Below are 19,073 nucleotides of genomic sequence, written 5' to 3' on the forward strand. Positions count from 1 at the left end.
GAGCTCACATCCAAGCGGACCAAGAACATCACTGAGAAAAAAGACAAGACACAAAACACACATTCCCGGGATGTGACAGGGCGTTCTTACAAAATTCGCCAGACTAAATTGTAGTGGCTACTCACATCTCTGTATCCACAAAACCAGACCTCCAACGAGGCTTTGCCAAGAGGACACAGCTCAGCGTCCTGGACCTTACAACTAACCCCCACTGAGTTCACAGCCTGGCTCAGGATCCTGGCAGAGCAGGAGCTTGGCTGACTTCTGCCTGAACCTCCAGGGAGGGATTGAAGTGCTCTTGATTCACAGGTGCAAAAAACGAAGCTCAGAGAAGTCAAGCGTTTTGCCTAAAGTCTCCTGGCTGTTTACACCACCCATCCCCCAACATGCCTGCTGGATTTTCTAGGCAGTTTTCTCTAGCTTGTCCCCACATCGGAAGGAGCATTTCTGCTCCATTGAGTTTCCCTTACGACAAGTTCTGGATTCTGGTTCTACATGGGAAACCAAAGAGCCTGACTGTCTCATGGGTAACTGTCCACACCCACCCCTACTCTGGCACATATCACTCAGCCACCCTTCACTACAGAAGGAGCTAAAGATGATCAGATTGGCTTTCCCTTTGGAAGAAGAGGGAGCAAGTGACACCTGAATTCTGTAAAACCACACTCCTTCTGACCCGTGGTGACTAGAAGTGAGCCAGATGTGTGGTCATCATGAGCTACTGCATGGGAAACACTCGACTCTCCTTCAGGATCGTAGAGGGTCCCTGTCTGGCTTGCCTTTCTATGGTGTGACATTCCCGCTGCAATCTGTGGCAACTGACATCACAAAGTCACTTGAGTTGTGAGGAGATGCAGACTTGGCTCTTGAGAGCTGACATAGGCCAGCTGTAGGACACCCATGAGTCTCCTTGGAAGATGAGGAGTGTGCCTCAGGGCTGGAGAGGTGGCTCAGCAGTTAAGAGCACTTGCTATTCTTAAAAAGAGCCCAAGTTAAATAACTAGCACCCACATGAGGCAGCTCACAACCTCTTACAACTCCAGCTCCAGGGGATCTGACCCCATCTTCTAGCTGGGAACACCTGCATGCATATGGTATACAAACAGATACACACATACCTATAAATAAAAATAAACAAGTATGCTTTGGTGAGATAAGGCCTCCAGCCTCTATGGCTCAGATTAGAAAGGACAGCACATTTGGCTTTTTTCAAGACAGGGTCTCTCCGTGCAGTCCTGGATCTCACTCTGTAGACCAGGCTGGCCTCAAACTCACAGGGATCCACCTGGTTCTGCCTCCCGAGTGCTGGGATTAAAGGCGTGTGCCACCACCGCCCGACAGGACAGCACATCTTGAATGAATTCTTTTAACAGGTTAGGCACAGCTGTGAGACCCAAGACAGTGGCTTAGCCCTTGTGTGGTCCACAGTCTATTGGGAAAAATAGTCTTGAGCAAATGACCCCATACTAAGTGGCCCATTAAGTTGAACATTCAGAAGTATTCACTGCTTGAGAAACACCCCCGAGTCCTTTATTTCAGAACCAGAATGCAAGGTAGGATCATCATCTAGTTTTGGGACGTAACACGGGCTGACGTTTTCCGCTATGATTCTGTTCAGTTTGTGATCTTTGAAATCAGGGTTGTTATCTTTCTAGCCCTTCCAAGACTTGAACCTTGGTCTTACGGTTTCGCTTTTGTGTTGCCTTCTAGGTGGTCTTTGAGGCCTTGCACAATCTGGAGCCCCGCGGCTACGTAGTGGGATGGATCATCGCCATCAGTTTGCTGGTGGGAATCCTCATCTTCCTGCTGCTGGCTGTGCTGCTGTGGAAGGTGAGTCTGGGGACCACAGGTGCCTCCAGATTCCACCCAGGACACCAGGTCACAGGCTTCCCCAGGGATGGGGAACCTAGGAAGAGGTTTTCCCTCAAAGTGCAGGTACAGAGGGGGTCAGCGGCCCCTTCAGGCAGAGGATGGAATCTGGCTTCCTCTTGGACCACTAGAGAGAGAGAGAGAGAGAGAGAGAGAGAGAGAGAGAGAGAGAGAGAGAGAGAGAGAGAAGGGGCCTCAATCACTTCATTTTATCTATCCTCCAAAAATCAAACCCATCCCGAATGGTTACTGATATCATTGCTTCAGGAGACCAGTCTGGTCCCCGTACGATGGTTGTTCGCTCCTGCTCGGGAAGTGATCTCACTATGGGTGATAGGGTCTGCAAGCGGTGCTTTTCCTAGAGCCCAAGGTCACTACGGCTAGAGACAGTGTTATCCGTGACTTGGCCTGGAAGGGGGAAGAGAGAGCTTAGGTACTGTGGATTTCTAGGTGGACACTCATTAAGAGGCAAGCAGAGCCTGACCAGAGGTAAGGAAGCACACCACGAAGGCAGAGACATCAGGCTTTTGTCCTGCTTTGAGTTACCTCATGGGTGCAAATGAATAACCAGTGCTCTTTAGCAAAGCAGTTTTTAATGCCTATTACAGGAACAATCTCTGAGAGTACTATGAGTGGATGCTTTAAATCCAAATACTCAATTTCTTTGGGATTAGAAAACAGTACATATACATTAATCAAATGTAATAACATTAATAAAGAAAAAAATGCTATATGGTAACCAGAGGTTACATCTTGGAACTAAGTATGCTGAGCATGGCGCTGCCTCCATCTTGACCTGTTTCTCGGCGTGGATTGGTGTAAGAAGGCTTTCTCACAGGATCAGCTTATTCATGGACAATTTGTTAGTTAAATTATCCAGACAAATACTCAGTATACGTTCAGGTGGAGTACTTCTCAGTTGAAAGCCACGGGTTCCATTCCTGTGTACACACTCACACACTCACAGGCAAGTGTGTACATGTGTGCCATGGCCCACGTGTGCGAGTTAGAGGGATGGCTTTCAGGAGTCAGTTCTCTCCTTCTGCCATGTATGTTACAGGGATGGGACTCTGCCAGGCTTGGCGGCAGGCACCTTTGACCCCTGAGTCGTCTCACCAGTTGTACCCTTGTTTTTGAGACACAGCTTCTCATTGGCCTGGAGCTCACAGATTAGGCATCTGGCCAGTGAGCAGTGGGAGCCAGCCTGTCTCTCCTACCCAGCACCGGGATTATAAACCAGTGCCACCATGCCTGGCTTTTTTACATGACCTTCATGCTTGCCCAAGAGGCACTTTACCAACTCAGCCGTCTCCTCCGCCCCGTGGGTTCAGCTCTCGATCTCGAAAAATACATATATAACAAATACAATTTAGAGTATGTAGGCAGTCTAGAAAGTCAGGGAAACTGTGTGTTTAGTATACCTTTCTCTGATTAAGGACCAGCGCCGTCACTTTAAACTTACTGGTGCTTTACTTGGAGGGGTGTCTGAAGATTGAGGGAAACACAGCGCACACTATGCTCGTCTTACGTGTCCGCGCATGTCAGACAGCCTTGTGCTGTCCGGCAGCCTACTGTTCCCTGACAGCAACCCTGTGAGCCTCTCCCTGTGTGGGTAGGAGCCCATTTCCTGCCACATCATAACGACAGTGCCTACTGCGTCACCTACAGCCCCCTGCCCTAGAATCCAGGCTGTCCCTGGTTGTACATATCTCGTAACAATGCCGAGGTGAACGACCCGAGAGTCACAAGGTTGCACAAATCCTTCATTGTGTCCTCAGAATGAAACCCTAGGAATGGAGTCATGGAACGATGTAGTTCACGTTGTAAACTGCCGTTCTGAACTGCTCCCTGGATCCACACCCCCCCATGGCAGGTTTAGCAAAGTGTGCATTTTCCTGTATACTTGCCAACAGCAGATATTTCCTCGTTTTTAATCTTCCAGTTTGTCCTTTGTTTACCCCACACAGCCAGACAGACTCTTAACACCCCCTTGTCTGCAGCTCCAGTGCCTTCCTGCTGAGAGGGCCTCTGGCCTGTGGGTGGAGAAAGAGGGCTCAGTGTTTGGAATCTTAAAAGGCCAGTGGTAGGGTAGGGGGAGGTATCAGCCTTCATGTGGGCTTTTGGAAGGAGAAGAAAGCTCCCTTGCTCCAGCCACATGGGCCCAAACAGAGCAGGGAAAGCCATGGCCACTCCCATTGCCCTCATGGTCTGCATGACCTCCTGGTGGCTACCCACTGAGCTCACTGCCACCCAGGACACCATGACCTGTGCCCCCCCACCCACACCACGTGCGCCTCGTCCCACCTACCACCACTGGTGTGGCTTCGCTTTTGTCCTGTTTGCTAACAGAGAATGTGGTGATAGACCACGTTCCCTGTGAGAGCCACACGCACAGAGGCTGCATTCCGTAGCCTCGTTTCTACAGGAAGGAACTGAAGGGCAGCCTTCTTTACACTGCACCACGGGCCCTTTACTCTTCTCTGAAGGGAAGGGAGAGGATACACATACTCTCCTCTGCATCAAACATGTTATTGCATATAACTTGCCATCGTCCATCATGGTTATGAGTCTAATACCAGGTGGTGAGGGTCTAGGGTGAGCTAGGGTGTGGTGAGTTATGCCTTGTTATCTCTGTGCCTTGTTGGTACTTGGATCTGAGTAAATGTGGGCAAAAACGCATGCTTCTCTCTGATGCCCAGCAGAGTTGACTACTCCTTATTGATCTCTATAACCACCTCACACTTCCCTTCCTGCCTCTCAGGTATGTGGCAAGCTCTTGTCTGAGATGAGGTACAGGAGTTGGTTGACTGTCGACACTTGACTGTTGACTGGGGGCTTGTTACAAGGACCTCCATCTTTCTCTAAGTCCATGACAGTACGTGATGTCTACCTTCTTGAATCCTGTCAGCTGAGAGACTCAGGACTCTGGCCACTCATGAGTGTGTGCTTTAGTGTTAGAATGAGCCACGGGTCACCCTCAGACACCCCTGCAGTGGCTCCAGTTGGTTCTAGCTGGCCTTCTTCCGGGGTTTCCACATTCACCTTTGCCAGCTGGTTTCTCTTATGTGCTAACTTGGTGACCTTTGTGTAAAGCCTTCTAGATCCGACTTTCCACCCTGCTCCCCTGCCTCAGGGGACTTTTCTCAACTATGCTGTTATTTCACTACAAATATGGGTTTCATCTGAGTGTTCTGGGAAGGTGAGGCGCGCGCGCGCGCGCACACACACACACACACACACACACACACACACACATACATGTATACACACAGGCACACACACATCCACATTAAATTAATTAATTTTAAAAATAAAAAGGTGGCTGGTGAGATGACTCAGCCAGTAAAGAGGCTTGTTTCCAAGTCTAACAACCCAAGTTCGATCCCTGGGACCTATAGGGTGGAAGAAGAGACCAGACTCCCACAAGTTGTCTTCTGATCTCTGTATGCACACGTGCACACATATGACACAAAAACTAATTATAAATTTAAAAAATTTTAGGCTGGGCGGTGGTGGCGCATGCCTTTAATCCCAGCACTCGGGAGGCAGAGCCAGGCGGATCTCTGTGAGTTGGAGGCCAGCCTGGGCTACAGAGTGAGTTCCAGGACAGGCGCAAAGCTACACAGAGAAACTCTGTCTCAAAAAAAAAAAAAAAAAAAAAAATCTTAGTACAGTCTTCATATCAGAGGGTTGTCCATGTCAGGCATGGCTATAAGATGGTCTGGCTCCTACACAGAAGAAGCAGGCGGGATGGGGAGTCTTTAGGGAAAAAAGTCTCTGTTGAGGACTGACTATGTGAGTCTAGGAGAGGTTGGAAAAAGCAGGTGAAATGAGGGATAATTTTAAAGACCTACGTTCCCTACAGTGTTGGACGGCAGACGCTTCGTAAACTCTGATTCCTGCATCCACTACCTAAGAATAATGCATTTTGGTACTGAGTAGCAATTCAATATCATACCAGTGGCACAATGCAGAGAAACCAGCTGAAAACTGGCCTACGTCCAGCCCGACATCCGACCTCACCAGTTTGGGCTTATTACTATCCTCTATGTGTAATCCCCTCCTCTGCCCCCACAGACCCCACTGGCTGGCACCTGCCATCCGGCTGACCAGGAGACGTATCTCTAAGAACACATTAGGAACAGAGGGCCAGAGGTCAGGCCCTCTTCCTGTGTGGACACATCTATTGAGTTGTTCCTTTCTACTATTTTTTAATTTTGTAAAAGATTTATTTTATAGGGAGTTGGGGGGCGGGTTGGTCAGAGGACAACTTACAGGAATAGGTTCTCATTCCTCCATGTGGATCCTGGAGATTGAACTCAGGTCGTCAGGATTAGCAGCAAACTCCTTTGCCCACTTGAAACCCTTATGAGAGGCCTGGGTTCCCTTTTAGAGTGCAGCTGACATTGTTGCCTGTGGTTGGTCATCTGTGTCCTACACATGTGAGCGAAAAATGACTGTCCCAACGCTGTGTGTTCCAAACACAAATGTTGGTGTGAGACTGAGAGCTCATTAGAGAGCAGACTCTGCAGTGCCTTCCCACTGTGGACCTACGTGCGTGATGCTCTAGTGGGTGCCAATGCCTTTATTCAACAGGTAGCATCGGGTTCCTTCCTGGTGGCATACCCAAGTAACTGGACAGAGGCAAACAACAGACCTCCTACTGTTTTGAAACCCTCTGAGAAAGGCGCTTGAGTGGCAGAGAGGAGCAAACAATACTTGGCCTTGTTCACTGGCCCCTGATCCTTGTGACATGTGTCCTGTGAGATTCCTGTCTATCTGAAATAGAAACCCCTCAGGGTTCCACAAATGCCTTCCCCAGAGTGTGCTCAGCCCACCCAGCCTCCCCTCTAGACCCTGCCCTTACGCTCCCCAGGACCTTCTAAAAGGGCCTGCTGATGGCCCAGACTCTCTCACGCTTGGCAGCCAAAGGACCTGGCTCCTACACAAAATCCACAGCAGGGCCCCAAGCTAAGCAAAGCCCTGAAATGGATCCTAATCAACCTTCTCAGAGCTGAGCCATCCGTGGACACTGGGAAATGTAATTTAAACTTCATGTGCGAGGATTACAGTAGCCTGCCAAACCACTGCGCAGGAGGAAGACTTTGAAACATGAAACTCTTTCAAGAGAGAAAATTCAAAAGCATCCCCTCTCCCTTGCTTCAGCCCCTGGCTGGGTTGGAAGATACCCCAGCCTGGTGCCTCTTCCTAGAGGCCCGTTCACGGGAAGGTTGAACTGCTCAGAGGTACAACAGCATAGGGCCAGCATGTCTGAGAAACACCTTCAACTCATTAATGCCAGCTAAGCAGAGAGAGAGAGACAACATGCTCAGGCATTTGCCCTTTAGAAGGAAAATGCCTCCCTGCATCCCTCTGCCCCTTTCCCAAACCAGTCCCTCCTTGTTTGCAGTTTGCCAGACACACAGGCCACCTTTTAGTGGAGTAGCTCATCCACTACCCTCAACCAAGGACCTTCCGTCTCTTTTCTTTCCTGATTGATACTTTTTCAAAACAAGATGATTTGAAACAGTGCCGTTGTTTGGCCAGGAAGAGCCAGTTCTGCCTGGTCAAGTGACCAAGAGATGGGGTGCAGAAAGGGCTTGGCTGCCCCCCTGACAGAGCTACTTGAAGGCCTCCATCGGCTGGAACCATTCCAAGAGCCTTGTAGTCTAGAGCTTTCTTAGAGAGCATGGTTTTTATTGGAGAGCATCACTTGTGACTCACGACAAAAATGCTTAGCAAATGTACATCTGCAGAGTGGCACAGAGAACGTGTAAGGTTTGGCGGCCACTCCAGAAGGCTCACCACCTTGCCTCCAATACAGGCTAAGAAAACCATCCCACCTTTCAAAAGCGGGTATAGTCATGACACACATGGACACATACTCCCAAACCACCACCACCCCCCCAAAAAAAACAAGTGCCAGTGACGTGTGGTGGGATTGGTTTATATTTGGAGATAAATATTAGTCTGATACTGTATCCTCAACATCTTGAGATGGAGACGTGCTATGTAAACAGCCAAGTTAACTAAGAGGTCCATAAACACAAGGCCAGAGCTAGTTCAATGGAAGAGTGTGCCCCAGGTCATTGGAATGGCTGCCCAAGAAACACTCCAAAGGCCAGTGCACAGAGAGGCACCCCCAAGAGACCAGATGCCCTTGGAGTTGTCTTGCCGTTCTTATTACCCTGAAGTGGGCTGGACCAGGACTGAGTACCTCAGAACTGGGTCAGTTCTTATTTCTTCCTCTGGGTTTATTGACTCACCCAGCACCCACCTAAGGACAACTGAGACCAATCTTCCACTTTGCCGATTTTCTGGCAGGCTTGGAGACACATCATGTTAGTCTACAGGAGGCATCTGGGAGCTGCTCTCTGGGGTTACTGTTGGGACCAAAAGGTACTCTGCTTCTCGAGGCCTCCAGCTGAACAAACCTTGAAGCTAGTCATGAAGTCTCCTCATAGGACAGACGTTTCTCCTGCAAATAGGATAATTATAAACAAAACATCTGACCCCTCCTGGAACACAAGCCTTGGGAGAGTCCAGAAAGGGTTAGGGAGAAACAACTGACTCCACTGGGTAGAACTGTGAGGTCGCTATGGGTACAGCCTATGTTTGTTATTAACCATTTCCCAGAAGTCTTCAGGGTGGGCTTAGTTGGCAGCCCAAGACTTCCCAGAATTCCTCCCGAATACCCAGGCGTGCTAATAAAAGCAGGTATGTGTGCCCAAGGGAGACCTGTAAGAGAGAAAAGAACATGAAATCTTGCAAGTTTGGGGGCATTTCATAATTTGCTCTCCCTAGCTGGGTAGTGCTGATGCACGCCTTTGATCCCAGCACTCAGAAGGCAGAGAGGCAGGTGATCTCTGAGTTCAAAGCCAGCCTAGTCTTCAGAATGAGTTCCAGGACATGACTACACAGAGACCCTATCTCAAAAACAACAATAATGATGATGATGACGATGATGACGGTGATGATAATGATAATTATCTCTGCTTTACAGTGTATCCATACTTTAACATGAGACTAAAATTTTTATTTGGTCCTTGAAGTTTGCTAAGATTAACACTGATGCACTCTTAACATACAAATGTTACAATATGAGACAATGGCCAAGTTCTTTAGCCTGTTCATAGCAGACATTTCTCAACATATACATATATCAAAACATCATGTTTAGTACCTTACACATATTTTTAAATCTGTCAACCATGCCTCAAGCCAGGGGAAAGCTCTTTAGTACTTAGTATTAGAGACTGAACCTGATGCACACCAAAAAGCAACAGCCCAGCCCTAGAAAGGCTTTTTTTTTTTCCTTTGGTTTTTCGAGACAGGGTTTCTCTGTGTAGCGTTGCACCTTTTCTGCAACTCACTCTGTAGCCCAGGCTGGTCTCGAACTCACAGAGATCTGCCTGCCTCTGCCTCCCGAGTGCTGGGACTAAAGGTGTGTGCTTTGTAAAAGTAAAATATATCATGCTACTGATTCTCCAGTTGTTAATAATAGGGTCATTTTTTGTTTTTACTTTGTGTTGAATTTGTTTATTTCCCTTCAATATTTGGGTTATCAGCCAGGCCTGTTAGTACACACCTTTAGTCCCAGAATTCAGTAGGCAGAGGCAGGTGGGTCCCTGAGTTTGAGACCAGCCTGGTCTACATAGCAAGTACTAGGCCAGCCAGAGCTACATGGTGATACACTATCTTAAAGTGTGTGTGTGTGTGTGTGTGTGTGTGTGTGTGTGTGTGTGTGTGTGTTGCTGGGAATAGAAGCCAAGGCCCTGTGCAGACAAGATAGGTGCTACACCACTAGGTCGTTCCCAAGTCCTCCCTTTTGTTCTGGCCCCTTTCACTTCATCTGCCTGAAACTCTGGGTTTGTTAGAGTAAGACACTCTACTGCCATCTGTTGGGAAATGGTCCTTGCAAACTTTTCTATGATATCTGGCAGCCCTGAGCTCTTGTGCGCAGTGCACAGCCTGTACTGCTACAGTCTGCCTTCCCTAGCCACAAGAATGCACTGTTTTAAGAAATGGTCTTTTGGAGAAGACATACACATCCACGGCAACTCAGCCTCCCAGGCACATAGTCATCAAAGGGTGATGATGACTGGGGTCAGAACTCTTAGACCCCTGGGTGCTGGAGGGGAGAGTGGAGTTTATAAGACTGTTTCTGCACGAAGAAGAGAGCTTGGTCCAGGTGTCTGCAGGAGAGGACAGGGCCCTTACTTTGTTGGTGGAAGAATGACACCCATGATGATATGAGCATGTGAGCGTCATCATTGAATTAGCTGCTCTAAACCCTTTCACCACAGCCTGGCGTGGGCATGAGAAGTGAGCCATCTTGTTTTCATTTTAGAATGAATAAGGAGCTCAGTGGTTAAGAGCACTTGCTCTTCCAGAAGATTCAAGTTCAGTCCTGAGCACCCATGTTAGGTGGCTTACAACCATCTGTAACTCCAGCTCTAGGTATCTGACGCCCTCTTGTGGCCTCTGCAAGCACCTGTGGTGATGTGCACATAGCCACACAGATACACACACACACACACACACACACACACACACACACACACACAGTGACCCAGGGGCAGCATGTCACAAGTCTCCTTGATTGGTGCCACAGTCACCTGGGGTTGCCAATGGAATCATTACACCATCAGCAGCCAGAAGTGTAGGCTAAAGACACTTTCTCCTTATATCCATGTTTAGTTTCATGATTTCATATCTGTTGCTGTGATAAAGGATCCCACCACCCCACCCCAAAAAAGCAACTTAGAGGGAAAAGGGTTTATTTCTGCTCATAGTCTGGGTTATGGTCCATTACTGCAGGAAAATGAAGGCTGCAGGAATCTGAACCAGCCAGTCACACAGCATCCATAGTCAAAAGCAGAGAAACGAATGTGTACTTGCTTCTGCTCAGCTCACTCTCTGCACCTGTTCAGTCCAGGATCTCAAGCCTAGGAAATGGTCCTGCCCACAGTGGGCTGGGTCTTCTCTTAGTTAACAGTGAAACAAACCCTCACAAACCAACCTGATCCAGACAGTCTCTCACTGAGATGCTCTTCTCAGGTGATTCTAGGTTGAGTCAAGTTGACAGAATGAACCATAACAGGTTTCCTCAGACTCTTACAAGCTGTCCTTCAAAGACCTCTGTTCCTTCCCTGCCATTTAAACTGCACAGCCTTGTGGTACCTGCTGGAATTGAGTAACAGGTTTCCTTGACAATGTGGGGAGACAGTATCATCTGGTGCTAGGCTGGTAGAGCCCCCTTCAATGGAGAAGATGTGTGGTGTCACAAGAAAATCTCTGATCTCCCCCTGCTTCTCTGCCTTGCAGGAGCTCATGGCCATCCATAACTCTCACTCCAGGAAATCCCATGCTCTCTTCTGGCCTGACCTATTAAGGCACTGCATGCACGTGACACATAAGCATGCACATGGAAAAAGTGTTCATGCACATAAAAATAATTTTTTTTAAAGAAGGGTCTCTCCACACCAATCAGTTTAATCAAGATCACCACCCATAAGGCATGCCCAGAGGCCCATCTCTGAGATGATTCTAGATTCTGTCAGGTTGAAAATTGGTCTTAACCATCACAGGCTACAAAAAATTGCTCAAACACTGGACAGCAACAGTTGTAATGGCTATGTGAGATACGCCAGACACTCATCTTACCAAGTGTGAAGAGCCACAGACCAAATGCAATTTCAGGGCAGGGGTAGAAGAAAAAGGCTGAAAAGACTGCCACCCTGAATCAGGATGCAGAGGCAAGAGGAATCCATGCTATTGACGCTAGCATGGAGTTCATGTATCATGTATTCTTGTATCACTTATCCATGTATCACAAATGCTACAGGCATGAGAGGAAGTTCTAGATGGCAGCAAGGCAAAATGAGACACACACCCCGTACTTTAAAAAGTTTGTCGTGTGAGAGCAATATTTGTCAAACAGGCCCACAGGTGGCTGATGTCACAAATGCCGAGAAGAATGCAGCTTTTCCAAACTTCACTGACCATGACATATTTATCTTTTTCTTCACTCAAAAAAAAAAAATTTGAAAAACACCCAGTAACTGGTGCTTCCCAGCACTCAGTTTGGGGACACTTTCCCAAATGCCTGTGCAATGAACAGCTTGCTGGGAGAGAGACCACAGGGAGTCAGTGTGGCTTGAAAAGTGGATCCAAGTGGATCTTTGCTTGCCAGTATATTTTCTAAACTCTTTCTCCTCACTTCCCCAGGCCTGGGAAGAGCTGGGTCCTGCCTCCTCATAGCTCAGGCTGCCTGGGAATACAAAGCCATCCTAACCCAGAGCCTCTCCTGTCTTTCAGATGGGCTTCTTCCGCAGACGGTACAAAGAAATCATCGAAGCTGAAAAAAACCGGAAAGAGAATGAAGATGGTTGGGACTGGGTCCAGAAAAACCAGTGACCCGCCGTGCCAGTCATGATGCCCTCATGTTCCCGTCACCAGCCTGTGGTCCCTGATCTTTGTATCTTCCATATTTGGAAGAAAGAAGTCTTCTCCAGATTTTCCGGAGGCCTCACTGATGCTGCCCTCTTCTCATCCTGTCCAGCCCGGCGCCGACCTGAGATGGCCACCTCCAGCCAGGTCACACGACTGGGGCCACCACCACTTCCCTTTACAAACAAACTCAGAACTTCGGAAAGATGAGCTACAGAGCAAAGCAATATTTATGGATACAACAATGCGTGGTCAACCCTCAGGGGAAAACTGTTACCTAAAAGTATTTTTTATAAATGTAAGCCTTTTATATTGATTGTGTCTTTATATTTGTATCAATGTTTTATTATTTCTATTAAATAGTTCTATAATTCACTCAAGCACTGAAATCTTGGAAATACATGTACCTGCATACAAATTTTAAAGAAGAAAGAACTTATTGTACTTTGGAACTTGCTGTTAAAAAAAATGCAGATAAAATAAACTAAAGAAACCTCATGAAATGAATCCGCCAAGCTGGGAGTACTGCAAAAGCACTGTGGATATGGCAAGACCATCTAAGACATTTCCCATTGTCATCACCTGGAGTCGGGGCAGAGCGCTTCAAGAAGTATCAGTGCTTTCTCTTAGGGACCTCTCATTGGGAGATTGCCAGCAGGAGCTGAGATGAAAAGCCTGGTTTCCTCATCCTCTGCACCACCCTGATGCATTAAGCAAGCACCTCACCCTCCTCCCTCTGGAGTCAGCAAGCGCTGGATAGACAACTGGTCAACCTCAGAATAGCATCTCATCCCAGACACCATGCGCCAGGGTTCAAAACCCAGGACTGAAGCTGTGCTCTCTCAGCAAAGACGTGTCTGTGTGTATAAGATGTTACCTTGTGATGTAACTTCAGTTCAAGGGTCTCCATTTCCTCTGTCACTCTTGCTGTCCCCAAATGGTAATGTTGCAGATTCCTTCCCAGAGAGGATAGCCCCATTTGATTTATGTTTAGGTCTTAGGTGGGATTCTTAAGAGTCAAAGCCTGGAATAAGGACTTGGGTGCAAGTAAGTTATTGAGGAAGTCTTCTCAGAAGCTAGCAGTGAGGAAGTGGAGAATACAGTACAGGAAAGTAGGGGAAGCCAAGCAACAATGTCACTTTAGGGGATAATCCACAAAGTGACTTCAGCCCAATTGGATCTGGTCACCAAGTCAGGCTCAGAGTACCCTGACCAGATGTCAGGAAGCTGGGCTTTTGTGGTTCCACACCTGCAGGGGATATAAACTTTCTGCCCTTGGTTCTTGCAGACAAGATGACTCTGTCCCCTAGAGGGCAACTTCAGAGGCAACTGGGGAGACCCAGAAATCATGCAAAGAACTCTGAGCCAAGTGCTTTGGTGTTGCCCTGCCCCAAACAAGTGAATGCTATCTTCAGCTTTGGGAAACCCAAAAGCCATAAGTCAAAGCTGGTCCTAGAAGTCAAGGGATGGAAACAGGGGTCACTGCAAGGCTGGGGCAGCCCAGGAAACCAGTGCACACCAGTTCATAAGTTTTATCAAAAGAAATAAGAAAAGGAGTCTTGGCTTTACCAGCCATGTACAGCCTGAACTGTGGGCTATGCAAGCTGCTGGTGATCCCCAGAGAACACAGCCTCGGTAGTAAGCCACCTCACAGTAGGTGTGGAGTGTGGACTCTCCGTGAACCCCACATGCAGCTGTGCCGTGATGGTGACGTGTGGATCGGATCATGGTTTCCTTTAATAAATCATTTGAGATTCTTAGGTAGTGAGACCACAACAGCACCACTGCAATTTTAGCCAAATGCATCTGTCCCCAATGGCCTGCTTCCTGCAAAGGGTGTGGCTTCATCGGGGTCAGTGGAGAATGGTGACTCGTGTCCACAGTTCAGTTAGCCAGCAGAGCCACACCTTAGGAAGTGTGGACAGGAAGGAAGGGCAGACTCAGCTGGCGTCCAGCCACTTGTGCCCTGCCATGAATGGTACACCCTCATGAGTAGTCACGTGTTAATAAGGCACTGCAATTCCATAAAGCAGATTTTAAGAAAACTGCATGGTAGCTAGCCCCAGAAGCAAATCCTAACAGCCACCGTAGGAAGCGTCTTTGCCTGTCTGCTAATGCTGAGTGCCAGGTGCATGAGAGGCAGGGTGTGGCTGCTCGGCAGAGGAGTGGAGCACTGTCTGGAATTCTCTCGCCTGAGTAGTTCAACGTCTTCACTGCAGCCTTCTTCGGGCGATCAGGGCAAGTGGGCAGGCGTGTAGATATGTCTGTGTTCTCTCTCTAGAACAGTCTTTTAAAAACCCAGTGCGTGGCCTATTAGGATATAAAGAAATGAAAGGCTCCGTGTGTGGCGTTAAGTCAGAGCGCTAGACTACTACTCCTGAGGCCTTAAGTTCGATACCCCCTTTCCCTTTTCTTCAGTTGTCTCAGTGGCCCATTGTACCCTTTTGCCTCTGAACTCTGTGGAAGCCAGGCAGACATTCTCATGGGCACTATCATTTGTCTGCTTCCGTTTTTTAGCTGTGTCTTCCATGGTTTTAACCAGCTCTCTGGACTGGACTGAAATGCTCTGTTTTGTTTGTTGTTTTTAATATGAAAAAGGACTCTTGCAAAAAAAAAAATTGACTAATGCAATGCCCCTTAAAAATTGACCCCATTCTTCTCAGTTTACATAGGACTCAAGAAAAGTCTGGAGCATCCCTGAGGTGAGTCCCTGCCACAAAGAGGCTGCAAAATTTAGAAGCAGGAGAACACCAGTGAGGGGACCTGAGTAGCTGGCTTTGTGCCAACTGACCAACACACCCTGTGTCCCCCATCACCATGGTCTCAGGCAGTGCCCAGAGGTTTGGCAGGCTGCGTGAAGTCCCCCACACCAAATACTGTGTAACCTACCTTGTTAAAGGCAAGATATTCTCAACAAACAGCAGCCACGCTCCTGGGACACCCCAGTGACCAGTGGTGCTGTGTGGTGTGCTGTCTGTTAAGCCCCAGTGTGGAAGGTGTGGAAATGTTATTCACATTTATTTAAGGTTAGGATAGCTTTATACCTGATATACCTAGGAAAGGAGTGCCCAGTTTCCACTCCCTGAGATTTAGAGGTGCTACCAAACATTGTCATTGGAAGGATGGACAGCTCAGTAACAGGATGTTTGCCTAACACACACGAAGCTCTGGGAGAGCCATCCCTCTAGTAAACAAAAGGCAGAAACTGAGTATCATTTCACAGCTCCTCGGGAACACAGAATTTTCATAGGTGTGGGTTTTTAATACATGGAGTCGTAAGATGCACGACAGGGAGTATTTTCTAAGATAATGGCTGAAGGGAGGGCTGCAGAGCCGACTGGGGCCTAGTGAGCCTTCTGGAATGTCTTCTGAGTCTTCAGCACATGAAGGGAACACTGAGTGCCTCTCCCGATGTGGTGCGATGCTCTCCACAGCACACTGACCTGGATTTGGCTGCCGTTCAGTTTGCTTTGTTTGGTGCTGATGTTGTGCACAGTGTGGCTGGCAGTGTGAGTTTAAGCTTTCTGAGTGGTTTGTTGCATGGCAGGCGCCCTCTCTCCCCCGCTCTCTGCACGGCTGCAGCTTTACTGAGGTATCCACACGGCGCACACTGCCCGAGAGGATTTGGGGTGGGAGGGCAGTCCCGCCTCGCTGTGTCGTGTGTCTGCAGTCACTTCTGATTCACTTGCACTGTTTGGAAAATGCCAGGTTTACAAAAATGTGTTTGGAATAAAAAAAAAAAAAAATGGCTTCAAATGACCCCAGTGTCTCTGACTGTCGTTTCTTTGTAAGGTTCTGAAGAGGGAATTCCAATACGATATGATACGGGCATTGAAGAGCACACCAAGAGCTGCTCACTCCCACAGGAGCACCCCACAGGATGGCGCTGAACCTGTCCCCGAGCCCATAATTTGGGTACCACCTTCTCTGTGCATTGTCTGCCTGTCTGGGGATGTGCCTGGTGTCTATCTGTTTAGGGAGAAATACACCCCAATGAAACAGGTGGATTTCTCATCTCAAGCAGACCTCTTTCACATGTATCTGTAAGTCATTGAGCATTTGCCCAGGCTAGCCTCAAACTTGCTGTGTAGCCGAGGATGGCCAAACTTCTAATCCTCCTGCCTCTGTCTCTGAAGTACTAGGATTACAGGTGTGTGCCTCCACATCTGGTTTATTTGGGGGTAGGAATCAAACCTATTCCAAGCAAGTATTCCACCAAGAGCACTAACATGTCCAGCCCCATGGAAGCTTTCTGCTGGTTCTCACACACATCTACAGACACTGCGTTTTCTTAGATTCTAAAATCCATTTGCTAGCTGCATCCTCATTCTTATCCCAAATACTGTTCATTTGTGGATTCCCCCCCTCTAGATATTACCAACAAAAATCTACCTAATATATTGCTCGTTTTCAAGAATAAGCCTTTGGCTCTGTGGAGTCCACTGGGCTTTGCTTCCTAGTTCATCAGTTACAGCTTCCACGTGTACGAAAATGTCCTCTACAGACTTCATTGTTAAATTCACACATGGGCTGCAGAGCTGGCTCAGCAGTTAAGCTCACTGGCTGCTCTTTTTTTCCTCTCGTGATTCCCATTCATGAGCGTGTGTTCTTCATGCAGCTCATTAGTTGTTTATTTACTGTTGGCCGGTGATTGGTGACTTTCCTTAGAAAGTCTTTGTGGTCATTCTTTGAAGCCTAGGATGATGTGTGCTCCTGCAGAGAGCACTTGCCTTCACCTCTGCCAAGCTCCCATCTGGGGTCGGGCTTTGGGGTTTAATGGACCACCCATGGAATATGCACAGCAAATGCTCTCCAAGGCCAGCCTGCGGCTTCCTCTCCAGGGTGGGATTCCATCAGCATCCTTGCATTGCCCTGTGCTCTGCTCAGCACCATGGCAGCTTTCCACAAAGTCTCATCCTCGAGAGTACTGGTCCGAGGCAGCATTCCTGTTCCTGATTGGCTCTTCCATCTGCCCATTCATTCATGATTAGGTATTTGGCCGTATATCCCGGACTGGCCTGGGATCTGGAATCCTCCTGCCTTACCCTCTAAAGTAATAAGATCACAGTTATGAGCCACCATGTCCAGGTGAGCTGCCACTTTATAGGTCACTGAGTCCTACAGGGCCCTGAAAACTGAACTTCCATTTTGTTAGCTTTGGCATAGGCTTAGGATGGAAGTGAGAGGATCTCTTCCCATGAGCCTCTCTCCACTGCCGCCTTTCATTCAGGCTTTGGCTTGGGAATTTCCAACTCCTGTTATCTCTTCAGTGGTTGGTTGAGACAGTGTTTCACTATGTAGCCCTGGCTGTCCTGGAACTCACTCTGTAGACCATGCTGGACTCGAACTCACAGAGCTCCGCCTGCCTCTGCCTCCCAGTGCTGGGATTAAAGGTGTGTGCCACCACTCCAGGCTTTTTCAGTGGTCTTAATATGTTCTTAAAACGTTTTATTCTTAGGACAACAAGACAGCTCAGCAGGTAAAGGCACCTGCTGCCAAGCCTGCCAATCTGAGTTCTGTCCTCAGGACCCTCATGGCAGAAGGAGAAAACTAACTCTTGAAAGGTATCCTCTGACTCCCACACATGCACCCTGATATGTACACATCCCTAGCATGTAAATGAAAATATAAATAATGATTCAAATGTTATTCTTTGTTCTAAACATGCTTTTCTATGTCTACATGTATTCCAGGTCAGAAGCCTGAATATCTTCTCAAGTACCCAGCCTCCTCATCTGCATGGAGATATTTGTAACATTTTTACTATAAGAAACAAAAACTTTAAGTGTGCAGAAAAGTTGAAGTAATTTTATCATAAACACTCAAGGACTTGACATCTAGATTTACATCAGCATTTTATTACATTTGGTTTGTCATGTGTCTACCGATCTTTCCATGAACTCATGTTTTATTTTTATGATATTCAAAGTAAGTTATAGATGCAACACATTTTCTTCTGGATGTCAGTAGATTTTTCTACTTGTTTGAACTGTAATATTTTTCATCTATGATGCCTATTTGATTCTTTTGAAATCTGCTTGGGTGATGTTAATTTTTTTACCCATAAATACTTGCTTATCATTCACTTCTTTAATCATATTAAGCTTAACTGTTTCATGATGTATATGCCACCTCCAAGAGCTAAGGTCTCTGGGGATGTTCCCATTCTCTCTGCTGGTCTCAGCCTGTTTCTATTTCCCTTCATATGTTTGAAGTATAAGCTGCTCATCTTCCTTAGGACAGATCCGTGGGAATTTAAAATAGTTTCCCCATAGAACGTTTCCATTTGATTTGCAGAGTGTCCAAGAGACTCAGTAACTGCTACCATTTTAACTGAAATCCTTGAGGCTCTCAGCCCACCCAGGTGGTGAGCAGCCAGACTCTCCGAGGGGCTTCTCCTGCCCAGGGCCAGAGTTCTAGTTCAGCACGTGCTTGGTGTCCTTAGCCGGGAGGGGGGTGGTGTAGCAGGAGGTGATCTCTGACTTCTCCTTTCCTGTCTCAGACTGTCTTTAGAAAGGAGACAGTCCATTCAGATTCCTCTCCTTGCCAGGGTGAGACTCCAGGCTGTCTCAGGTGTCCTCTCTCCCGTGTGACACAGACACTGACACCCAAGGTTGCCTGGTTTGTGTCCAGAGGGGAACTAGACCTCAGCCATCTGCTTGCCCCCTCACCAGGGCTCCACTGTAGCTCAGTGCTTGCCTTTAGATTCTCGCCACTTCATCAGTAATTTATGGCAAACAAATACAGTGTTT

At 47.7% G+C, this 19,073-nt stretch overlaps 1 protein-coding gene across 1 annotated transcript in view; it reads left to right on the top strand.

Annotated features, from left to right (window-relative positions):
* Itga9 (integrin subunit alpha 9) overlaps positions 1–16,080 on the top strand; it is a 279,440-nt gene extending 263,360 nt beyond the window's left edge. The window contains exons 28-29 of the mRNA XM_037208241.1: positions 1,711–1,830; positions 12,190–16,080. Coding sequence (XP_037064136.1) covers positions 1,711–1,830; positions 12,190–12,288 — 219 coding nt within the window. The 3' untranslated portion in view covers positions 12,289–16,080. The remainder of the gene's footprint in view (positions 1–1,710; positions 1,831–12,189) is intronic.
* Positions 16,081–19,073: the final 2,993 nt, after the last annotated feature.

The sequence above is a fragment of the Peromyscus leucopus genome, chromosome 7 (genome assembly GCF_004664715.2).
Source record: "Peromyscus leucopus breed LL Stock chromosome 7, UCI_PerLeu_2.1, whole genome shotgun sequence".
NCBI lineage: Eukaryota > Metazoa > Chordata > Mammalia > Rodentia > Cricetidae > Peromyscus > Peromyscus leucopus.